This window comes from Chiloscyllium plagiosum, chromosome 22 (assembly GCF_004010195.1).
Source record: "Chiloscyllium plagiosum isolate BGI_BamShark_2017 chromosome 22, ASM401019v2, whole genome shotgun sequence".
NCBI lineage: Eukaryota > Metazoa > Chordata > Chondrichthyes > Orectolobiformes > Hemiscylliidae > Chiloscyllium > Chiloscyllium plagiosum.
In genome coordinates, this window is record NC_057731.1 from 48,422,653 (window position 1) to 48,434,776 (window position 12,124).

Here is a 12,124-nt window from a genome sequence, read left to right on the forward strand (position 1 = left end):
GGGGGGGGGGGGGAATTAGACAGCCATGGCTGACAAAGGAAGTCAGGAAATGTGTCAAAGAAAAAGAGACAGCCTGTAAAGTGGCCAAAAGCACTGGGAAATCAGAAGATTGGGAAGGCTACAAAAACAAATAGAGAATAACAAAGAGAGAAATAAGGAAGGAGAGGATCAAATATGAAGGTAGGCTGGCCAATAATTTTAGAAATGATAGTAAAAGTTTCTTTCAATACATAAGAAATAAATGAGAGGCAAAATTAGACATTGGGCCACTCCAAATTGATGTAGGAAGGCTAGTGCTGGGAGATAAGGAAATAGCTTAATACGTACTTTGTGTCAGTCTTCACAGTGGAAGACATAAGTAACATCCCAACAATTAAGAAGAGTCAGGAGGCAGAGTTGAGTATGGTAACCAATACAAAAGAGAAAGTGCTGGAAAAGCTAAATGTCTAAACATTGAAAAATCTCCTAGCCCCAGTGGGCTATATCCTAGAGTTCTGAGGGAGGTGGCTGAGGAAATAGCAGAGGCGTTGGTTGTGATCTTTCAAAAGTCACTGGAGTCAGGGAAAGTCTCAGATGATTGGAAAATCACTGTTGTAACCCCCTTGTTCAAGAAAGGATCAAGACAAAAAATGGAAAATTATAGGCCGATTAACCTGACCTCGGTTATTGGCAAAATTCGAGAATCCAATGTTAAGGATGAGATTAGAACAAGTCAGCATGGATTTAGTTAGGTGAGGTCATATCTAACAAACCTGTTAGGATTCTTTGAAGAGGTAACAGGTAGGTTAGACCTGGAAAACCCAGTGGATGTTATCTATCTAGGCTTCCAAAAGACCTTTGATAAGGTGTCTCACGGGAAGCTGTTGAGTAATGTGAGGGCCCATGGTGTTTGAGGTGAGCTACTGACATGGATTGAGGATTGGCTGTCTGACAGACGGCAGAGAGTTGGGATAAAAGGTTCTTTTTTGGAATGGCAGCCAGTGACAAATGGTGTCCCGCAGGGTTCAGTGTTGAGGCCACAGCTGATCACTTTATATATTAATGATCTGGATGAAGGGATGGGGGCATTCTGGCCAAGTTTGCCAATGATACAAAATTAGGCAGACAGGTAGGTGGTACTGAGGAGGTGGGGAGGCTGCAGCAAGATTTAGACAGTTCAGGAAATGGTTGATGAAATTCAACATGAGCAAATAACAGGTCTTGTACTTTGGAAAAAAGAATACAGGTGTAGACTATTGTCTGTACAGTGAGAAAGTTCATAAAGCCAAAATACCAAGGGATCTGGGAGTGCTAGTTGAGGATTCTCTAAAGGTAAACATGCAGGTTGAGTCCGTGATTAAGAAAGCGAATGTAATGTCATTTATCTCAAGTGGGTTTGAATATAAAAGCAGTGATGTGTTTCTGAGACTTTATAAAATTCTAGTTAGGCCCCATTTAGAATACTGCGTCCAAATTTTGGCCCCATACCTCAGGAAGGACATACTGGTACTGAAGCGTGTCTGGCAGAGATTCACACGGATGATCCCTGGAATGTTAGGCCTAACATACGATGAATGGCTGAGGATCCTGGGATTGTATTCATTAGAGTTTAGAAGGTTGAGGGGAGATCTAATAGAAACTTACAAGATGGCTTAGAAAGGGTGGTCACTAGGACCCGTGGAGACTAGAATTAGAGGGGGTCAATTTAGAACAGAAATGAGGAGACATTTCTTCAGCCAGAGAGTGGTGGGCCTGTGGAATTCACTGCCATGGAGTGCAGTGGAGACCAGGATGTTAAATGTTTTCAAGGCGGAGATTGATAATTTCTTGATCTCGCGAGGAATTAAGGGCTACAGAGAGAGTGTGGGTAATTGGAGCTGAAATACCCATCAGCCATGATTAAATGGTGGCGTGGACTCAATGGGCCGAATGGCCTTCCTTCCACTCCTATGTCTTGTGGTCTTATGGTCTTAAACCTATACCCTCGAGTTCTGGACTCCCCCACCCCAGGGAAAAGACTTTGCCTATTTATCCTATCCATGCCCCTCATGATTTTATAAACCTCTATAAGGTCACCCCTCAACCTCCAATGCTCCAGGGAAAACAGCCCTAGCCTATCCAACCTCTCCCTGTAGCTCAAATCCTCTAACCCTGGCAACATCCTTGTAAATCTTCTCTGAAACCTTTCAAATTTCACAATATCCTTCCGATAGGACGGAGACCAGAATTGCACGCAATATTCCAAAAGTGGCCTAATCAATGTCCTGTACAGCTACAACATGACCTCCCAACTCCTGTACTCAATACTCTGACCAATAAAGGAAAGCATACCAAATGCCTTCTTCACTATCCTATCTACCTGCGACTCCACTTTCAAGTGACTATGAACCTGCACTCCAAGGTCTCTTCGTTCAGCAACACTCCCTGGAACCTTACCATTAAGTGTATAAATGCTGCTAAGATTTGCTTTGGAGAAAGAGATCTTAAATTAAGTTCTGGAAGGGAAAGAATGGATCCTCTTTACTAAGAGCAAAGTAAACAAGACACCAAAAAAGAAAAGGCTGTGGAGGAGAGGACAGAGAGAACAGACAAAACGCGGTCAGTTTCTGAAGTTACGGAATCCAACATTCAGACCTTGAGGCTGTGAAGTGGTGAAGCAGATAATGCGTTTGTGTTCCTTAAGCTAAGAAATAAACTCTACTCCACTCCTGACTTTGAATTCAGTGAGTATGAAGGCATATGAATCTCCTCTATGTGTATGAGGGACAGGGTCCACCTCAGTACTAGAAAGGATTAATATTGATCACCAGATCTTTGAAGTATCTGTCCATTGTAAGGGGTTGGATTGCATTGGGAGGACGATGTACAATAACCTGTAAGGCTGAAGTCGTTTTGAAGTAATATGTATATATTGATCATGTGGGAAAGCAAAGAGGTTACTCTCAATCTTCTTCCCTCACCAGTTATTGCCCATCCCTCATGGACCTTGAAGCAGTGGTGGTGAGCAGGCTTCTTAAGCCACTGAGACTGGACTGTGCTGTTAGGGATTTCCAGGATGATGACCCAGGTTCATTAAACCAGGGGACACAGATTTCGGGTGAAGAAAGAAATTTTTTTTGGAGTGTATTGTTGAAATCCGGACTATGCTGGCTGGAAGGGAAGTGGAAGCTGATTCCATCATGATGGTTCTGGAAGGGACTAAATCGGCAGGGGCATGGGAAAAGGCCGTCAAGTGAGACTAATTGGACACTTCTTTCGAAACGCTGGCACAGGTCTGATGGGCAGGATGGTCTGAATCGCTGCCTCATGAACTCACAGTTCTTGGTAATATCTTGATGTCTGCAAAAGCAATCAATTACATATACTGCACAGTGGTGGACCTCATTTGAGTCATACAGTGTCTGCACTTAGTACAAATGAGGATCGGCTTCTGTCCAACCAGTCCACACCGAACATAATCCCGAAATAAACTAATCCCACCTGCCTGCTCCTGGCCCATATCCCTCCAAACCTTTCCTATTCATGTACTTATCCAAATGTCATTTAAACATTATAATTGTACCCACATCCACCACTTCCTCAGGAAGTTCATCCACATGCCAGCCACTCTCTATGTAAAGAATTTGGCCCTCATGTTTTTTTTAAATCTCTCTCTTCTCACCTTAAAAATGTGCCCCCTAGTCTTGAATTCTCCCCTCCTAGGAAAAAGACAATTATTATTAACTCTATCAATAGCTCTCATTATTTTGTGACCTTCTAAAAGGTCACTTCTCAACCTCCTATGCTCCAGTGAAAAAAAGTCTCAACCTTTCTTTATAACTCAAACCTTCCATACCCGGCAACATCCTGGTAATTCTCTTTAGATCCATTTACAGCTTCATAATATCCTTACTATATCTGGGTGACACAGTATTCCAGAAGAAGCCTTCACTAATGTCCTGTCCAACCTCAACATGACTTCCCCCACTCCTACACTCAAAGGACTGAGCAATGAGGCAAGCGTGCCAAACAACTTTTTACCCATCCTGTCTATGTGCGACACAAACTTCAAAGAATTATGTTCAGGAACTCCTAGGTCTATCTGTTCTACAACACTACTTAAGGTCCTACCATTAATTGTATAAAGCCGATCCTCATTTGTACTAAAATGCAATACCTCGCATTTATCCAGATTGAACTCCACCTGCCATTTTTCAGGCCATTGGCCCATTTGATGAAAATCCCTTGGCAATCTTAGAAAACCGTCTTCGCTGTCGACAATGCCACTAATTTTGGTGTTGTCTGCAAACGTGCTAACCATTCCTTCTATATTCTCATCCAAATCATGCTCACAAATGTGGGAGTCAATAGATGTGGAGCTGGAAGAGCACAGCAGATCAGACAGCAGCTGAGGAGCAGGAAAGTCAACGTTTTGGGTGGAAACCCTTCTTCAGTGAGTCCTGATGAAAGGTTTCTCCCGAAACGTTAACTTCCTTGGTCCTGGGATGCTGCCTGATCTGCTGTGCTTTTCCAGCTCCACATCTATAGACTCTGATTTCCAGCATCTGCAGTCCTCACTGTCTCCACAAGATGCACCAGGAGTTACATACATTGCAAAAATAATTTTTCTCCAGGTAGGGGGTTTTGCAATTGTGAAGGCCACCCCATGTTGCAATGGCCCGCTACTGATACCGAGGGATTTCGGATGGGGGGAATCCCCTGGCAGGTCCAGCGGCAGCTGTCAATCAGCGTTGGTTGCCTGGGTGACGGATGGGGCAATCCCCTGGAAGGTCCAGCGGCAGCTGTCAATCAGCGGCGGTTGCCGGGGCGACCGAGTCCCTTTGACAGCGGGTGCCCTGTCAATCAAGCCGGAGGCGGTGGCGCAGGGCGAGCAGCGTAAGCGGCCGTCGGCCCGGGCATCGCGCTGTGGAGATGGCCGAGGTAAGGGAGACATTCGCTGGGCCGTGCATTCACTTCAATGCAACCTCTCAAGCCCCCAGACCCGGGGAAGGGGGAAATGCACATTCGTATTGGCGAGGGTGGGGCGAGAAATAAAAAATAACATCGGGAAGCAAAGGGGACATCCTATTGCATTGCTGCAAATACAGGTTTGGAGGAGTGGGAGAGAGAGAAAGAAAGAGACAAGATCTCTTTTAACGAGGGAATCCCAAATCTTGCCCCTCTTGTTGGGGACCGAGTACAAAACGCGGCCTGTCTGGACAGTCCAACATCATGCACATGACGATAGCCAAACCTGCACGTTGTGATTGCATTTTAGGTTTTGCACATTTTCTTGAAAAAGTAAGAAATGTATCCGTTTTGCACAATTGTGCATTTATTTACGGGAGCAAAAAGCATTTTATTTCATTCATAGGTCGGATCATTATTCCCTGATGGGCCCGAATATATTGCTGTACACATATAATGAAATTGCCTGTCTTCAGCGCTAATCACGCATTTCCTCTCTTTCAAAAAAAACACAACAGCTGCTGCTTACAAAGGGCTGGAAAGAGAGAGACGGACAAGAGGATTGTTTCAAGAACAAAGGCCAGATTTACATGACCTATGTACTCTGTTACAGGAGCATGTGATTCATGGGGAGCGTAGCATTCAGACTTTAGTGATAAAAAGATGTTCCAAAAATTGTGTTTGGTAATAAATAGCAAATGTTGTAGCAGCTGCTGTTTTAAGCTTTAAGTGTTGGCAGTGCAGTCCTCATTGCCTCAGTGAGATGGTACCTTAGCTCAAATATTTATCCTTAAGTGACTTCCTGAGGAGGAATTTCTGCTTTTGACATATCTACAGTGTTGGCACATAAGTAGATGCTGGAGATCAGAGTCAAAAAAAGTGTGTTGGAAAAGCACAGCTGATCAGACTGCATCCAAGGAGCAGGAGAGTTGACGTTTTGAGCAAGAGCTGATGCTCGAAACATCGATTCTCCTGCTCCTCGGATGCTGCCCGTACTGGCACATCAGCTGGTTTGAAAATGAAGGTATAGTTGGCTTGCCCTGTATCAAAAGTACAGAAAGAAAAATGATATATCTGATTTGCTTTGCCAGGTATACCATTTTAAAAACATATCTTTGTCCATCTCCGTTTATTTGCCCCTCTCATGATACAATGCTAATGGAGTTATTGGATCAGACTCAACTGACCCAGACGTGAGGTGAGGAAAAGCCCTGATTGGGGGGGAGAGATTTAGGAACTGTAGACCCTTGTGAGATGGGGAATGTAGATTTAGGTGAAAGTGAGGACTGCAGATGCTGGTGTGGTGCTGGGAAAGCACAGCAGGTCAGGCAGCATCCAAGGAGCAGGAGAATCGACGTTTCGGGCAAGAGTCTTTCATCAGGAATGAGGCTTGTGAGGATGGTGGCAGTGGCAGGGGAAGGTGCAGGGAGGGGAGGGTGGTTGTTGGGGGGCGTGGACCTGACAAGGGAGTCGCGGAGGGAATGGTCTTCACGGAAAGTGGATAGGGGTGGGGAGGGAGCTTCATTCCTGATGAAGGGCTTTGGCCCAAAACGTAGATTCTCCGTTTCCTCGGATGCTGCCTGATCTGCTGTGCTTTTCCAGCACCCAACACTCAACATGGAAATAGGAGCTGCTGTAGGCCATTCGACCTTCATTTCCTGTTCCACCTTTCAACCAGAACATCACTGATCACAGAATTGTTACAGCGTGAAGGAGGCTATTCAGGCATTATGCTTGCACTGGCTTTTCAAATGAGATCATTCCCCAGTGCAAGTCTCCTGCTTTTCCCCCATGCCCTCACACACTGTTACTCCAAATAATTATCCAGTGCCCTCCTGAGTGCCTCATTTGGTTTTTTACCATGGCTCCATTAGCCCAGTGCTTTTCTTGTATTCCTTGATATCTTTAACATCTATAAATCCTTCAGCTTTTGTCATGGATGTACTCAAGGACTGAGCCTGCAAAGAGTGGTTAGGATCTGAAATGCAGTGCCTGAGAGTGTGGTGGAGGCAGATTCAGTCAAGGATTTAAAAAGTGAATGAGACTGTTGTCAAAGATGGAATAAAATGCAGGGAAAGGATGGGGAGTAACGCAAGGTGTATTACACATTTGGAGAGCCAGTACAGAGACAGTGGGCTGAATGGACTCCTGCCCTGTAACCCCTCTGTGATTCTGAATGAAGTCCAATATTACAAGTCAGCACCAAGATTGGAAGGAAGAAGAGGGGAGAACAGAACACAGTAAACCAGGAGACCATGATTAGGCCATGCCAAATACTGGCCATTCTCCTTAGTCTGGAGAAATCTGGTGGAGGCGGAGTAAAATTTCTTAAAAAGAAAGAAATTGTAATTATGGAACTGATTTTAAAAACTCAGGATGTTCCAAAAGGACTTTGCAGCCGGTAATGTGGCTTTGGAACGAAGCGACTGTTCTACTGTTGGGAGTTGAGTCAGCCGGTTGTGCACAGCAAGATCCCACAAATGGCTATGTAATAATGACCAAATCATTCATTTTAGGGAGAGATAGATGTCAGCCCTGGAATACGGGGGATAGTTCCCTTACTGTCCTTCAGCATGGTGCTGCATAACCTTTTCTGAACATCTGTAAGCGTAGACAGGGTCTCAGTTTAAAATCTTCTCTTGCACACAGCACCATCCAGGGTTTCTCATTTCCCAGGTAATGGGCTCAAGCTTCTGTTGTTAGATTTGCAACCATGAACTCCTGACTCAGGTGAGGGTAACACCCACTGAACCATGACTGGTATTTATTTCACCAAGGCTGCAACTAATTGAAAAAGGAATCTATTTTTGTAATTATGTTCGGAAATATTTCACCTACTTTAAAGGCAATTACCAGCAAAAGAATCCCTTACTTTAATTGTACAGCAAGGAAACTTTCCTCAGGCACCCATCCAATGGTTAAATCTGAGATGGAGGTTTTAGTTTAGTATCTTGTTGCACATTTCATTCTGAAAGTTAATCTCCCATGCGGATTTAAATTGTCTGCAATATTTAACCTGGCTATTTCTATTTAACATTTAAAGACTTATATATTGAATAATGTGAGTGACTTGTGTAGAAGTATTCCGCAAAGATATATTCATCTTTATTTGGGTCTTGACCTGCCTTCATACAGGAAAGAATCGCAGAGCAGGGATTGGATTTTGTAAGGAAAATTGAAGGCCATTAGTGAACATCATGATCCCACAGAGATTCCTAGCCAGTTGGTTATGCTAATGGGAACAGGGCTTCCTACCAGTGTTTATGAATTCAGCAAGTCTACTTTGGGCTTGCTGGTCAACGTGTGAGACCAGAGCTTCGGGAGCTGGTGGACAAACCTGTCAAGAATCCTCAATGATGCAGGTGCTGCACACACCATGGTATTCTCCACTAACAGGACACTGCCGTCTCCCCAAAGAGACCATTAGTCATAGGAGCAGAAGTAGGGATTAGAGTGGTGCTGGAAAAGCACAGCAGGTCAGGCAGCATCCAAGAAGTAGGAAAATCGACATTTCGGGCAAAAGCCCTTAATCAGGAAACGTCTATTTTCCCATTTCTCGGATGCTGCCTGACCTGCTGTGCTTTTCCATTCCCACTCTGATCTCCAGCATCTGCAGTCCTCACTTTGGCCTAGGAGCAGAAGTCGACCAGTTAGCCCATCGAGTCTGATCAACGAGACCATGGGCTAGGCTTTTTAAAAAGTTTATTCACAGGATGAGCGCAATGCTGACTAGACCAGCATTTATTGCCCATGGGCAGTTAAGAGTCAACCACATTGCTGTGGGTCTGGAGTCACATGTGGGCTAGACCAGGTAAAGATGGCAGTTTCCTGCCTTAGAGGACACTAGTGAACCAGATGGGTTTTTCCGACGATGGACTCATGGTCATTATTAAATCCTTAATTCTAGATATGTATTGAATACAATTTCCACTATTTGCCATGGCAGGATTTGAACTAGGTCCCCAGATCATTACCTGGGTCTCTGGATTAACAGTCCAGCAATAATACCACTGTGTCATTGCCTCCCCAATCTGGTAATCCTCAACTCCCCTAACTATTGCTTTTTTTCTTATAATCCTTCATTCCTTTACTGATAAAAATCTCTGTGACTCAGCCTTGCATGTATTTAATATCACACCCTCTACAGCCCTCTGCGGTAAAGAATTTGCTACCCTCTGAAAAAACAATCCATTCTCATCTCTGTCCTAAATGGACAATCCCTTATTCTGAAATTATGCCCTCAGCTCCTAGATTCTCCCACAAGCAGAAACAACCTCTCCATATCTGTCCTGAGAATCTTCAATGTTTCTGTAAGATCACCTCTTGCACTTCTAAACTTGAAAGAGTATCTGCCCAACCTACTCAAGCTCTTGTCATAAGACAGTCCCTCCTGGGTTGAACCTAGTGAGTGTTCTTCAGACTGCCTCCAAATCTAGGATGTGTTTCCTTGGGTAAGAGGGCCAAAATTGTTCACCATATTCTAGGTGTAATCTAACAATGTAACCTGCAAATGAAAGGAGTAAAGCCACTGTTCAATGAGCAGCGGTGAAATGATGGCATGAGGAGACCATGGCATCCTGTCAGTTGTTAGAGTCAGGGACCTACAGTCATTGAGTGTTGCAGCACAGAAACAGACCCTTTGGCCCAACCAGTCCATGCCGACCATAATTCCAAAGTAAACTAGTTCCACCTGCCTGCTCCTGGCCTGTATCCTTCCAACTCTTTCCTATTCATTGCCACCCAAGTGGACAGGGTTATTAAGAAAGCATATGGTGTTTTAGCTTTCATTAACAGGGGGATTGAGTTTAAGAGCCGTGAGATCTTGTTGCAGCTCTATAAAACTTTGGTTAGACCGCACTTGGAATACTGTGTCCAGTTCTATTATAGGAAAGATGTGGATGCTTTGGAGAGGGTTCAGAGGAGGTTTACCAGGATGCTGCCTGGAATGGAGGGCTTATCTTACCAAGAGAGGTTGACTGAACTCGGACTTTTTTCATTGGAAAAAAGAAGGAAGAGAGGGGACCTAATTGAGGTGTTCAAGATAAAGAGAGGCATAGATAGAGTTTTTCCCAGAGCAGAAATTGTTAACATGAGGGGTCATAGTTTTAAGCTGTTTGGCGGAAAGTATAGAGGGGATGTCAGAGGCGGGTTCTTTACGCAGAGAGTTGTGAGAGCATGGAATGTGTTGCCAGGAGCAGTTGTGGAAGCGAAGTCATTGGGGATATTTAAGAGACTGCTGGACATGTATATGGTCACAGAAATTTGAGGGTTCGTACATTAGGTTTACCTCACATGGGGATCAATGGTCGGCACAACATCGTGGGCTGAAGGGCCTGTTCTGTGCTGTACTGTTCTATGTTCTGTTATCCATCCAAATGTCTTTTAAACATTGTAATTGTTCCCACACCCTCTACTTCCTCAGGAAGTTCATTCCACACTCGAACCACCCTCTGTGCAATAAAAAATGCCTCATGTCTTTTTAAAATCTGTCTCCTGTCACCTTAAAAATGTGTCCCCGGTCTTGAAATACCCCAGCCTAGGGAAAAGGCAACTACCATCAACACTATCTAGACCCCTCATGAGTTTATAAGCTTCTATCAGGTCACCTCTCAACCTCCTACGCTCCAGTGAAAATAGACCCAAAGTATCTTTTTGCAGCAGAGAGTGGCGGGAGCTGGGCGGAAGTGAAGTCGGAGCGCAAAGCCGGTCGGGAAGGTAAGTGATTGTTATTTGAGTGGAGAAGGAACCCGAGACACTACACTCCCTCCTCCTCTAACCTAAAAAAAAGGTAAGCTACTTAGTGTTCTTGTTTTGGAGACTAAGTGTAGAGTTATGGCAGCACAGGCAGTGGAATGTTCCTTCCGCAGGATGTTTGAGGTAGGGGTGACCACAGATGCTCCTGCTGACTTCATCTGCAGGAAGTGCAGCCAGCTCCAGCTCCTCACAGACCGCATTAGGGAACTGGAGCTGGAGTTGGATGAACTGAGGATTATTTGAGAGGCTGAGAGGTGATAGATAGAAGCTACAGGGACATAGTTACGCCAGAGAACAGAGGTAGCTGGGTAACAGTTAGAGGTGGGAAGGGGAGGAAGCAGGCAGTGCAGGGATCCCCTGTGGTCGTTCCCTTCAACAATAAGTATACCGCTTTGGATACTGTTTGGGGGGGACGGCCTAGCAGGGGTAAGCTGCAGTGACCGGGTCTCTGGCACGAGGTCCAGCTCTGAGGCTCAGAAGGGAAAGGGGCGAGGAGGAGAGCGCTAGTTATAGGAGACTCTTTAGTTAGAGGGACGGACAGGCGGTTCTGTGGACATGGGCGAGACTCTCGGTTGGTTTGTTGCCTCCCGGTTGCCAGGGTCGGAGACATCTCGGACCGTGTCTTCAGAATCCTTAAGGGGGAGGGTGTGCAGCCAGAAGTCGTGGTGCACATTGGCACCAACGACATAGGTAGGAAGAGGGGTGGGGAGGTTATTCAGGAACTCAGGGAGTTAGGCTGGAAGCTAAAAGCTGGGATGGACAGAGTCGTCATCTCTGGGTTGTTGTCGGTGCCACGTGAGGCAAGGAATAGGGAGAGAGTGCAGTTGCACACTATCTAGACCCCTCATGAGTTTATAAGCTTCTATCAGGTCACCTCTCAACCTCCTACGCTCCAGTGAAAATAGTCCCAGCATATCTTTTTGCAGCAGAGAGCGGCGGGAGCTGGGTGGAAGTGAAGTTGGAACGCGGAACACTGCACTATGGGCGGCACGGTGGCACAGTGGTTAGCACTGCTGCCTCACAGCGCCAGAGACCCGGGTTCAATTCCCGCCTCAGGCAACTGACTGTGTGGAGTTTGCACGTTCTCCCCGTGTCTGAGTGGGTTTTCTCCGGGTGCTCCGGTTTCCTCCCACAATCCAAAGATGTGCAGGTTAGGTGAATTGGCCATACTAAATTGCCCGTAGTGTTAGGTAAGGGGTAAATATAGGGGTATGGGTGGGTTACACTTCGGTGGGTCGGTGTGGACTTGTTGGGCCGAAGGGCCTGTTTCCACAATGTAATGTAATGTAATCTAAAAAATACATGGCTGCAAGGATGGTGTAGGAGGGAGGGCTTCAGGTATTTGGACAATTGGACTGCATTCTGGGGAAGGTGGGACCTGTACAAGCAGGACGGGTTGCACCTGAACCAGAAGGGCACCAATATCCTGGGAGGTAGGTTTGCT

At 45.5% G+C, this 12,124-nt stretch overlaps 1 protein-coding gene across 1 annotated transcript in view; it reads left to right on the forward strand.

Annotated features, from left to right (window-relative positions):
- Window positions 1–4,708: 4,708 nt before the first annotated feature.
- The window catches only part of LOC122561312 (golgin subfamily A member 7B-like), a 31,286-nt gene continuing 23,870 nt past the window's right edge, over window positions 4,709–12,124 (forward strand). The window contains exon 1 of the mRNA XM_043712996.1: window positions 4,709–4,899. Coding sequence (XP_043568931.1) covers window positions 4,891–4,899 — 9 coding nt within the window. The 5' untranslated portion in view covers window positions 4,709–4,890. The remainder of the gene's footprint in view (window positions 4,900–12,124) is intronic.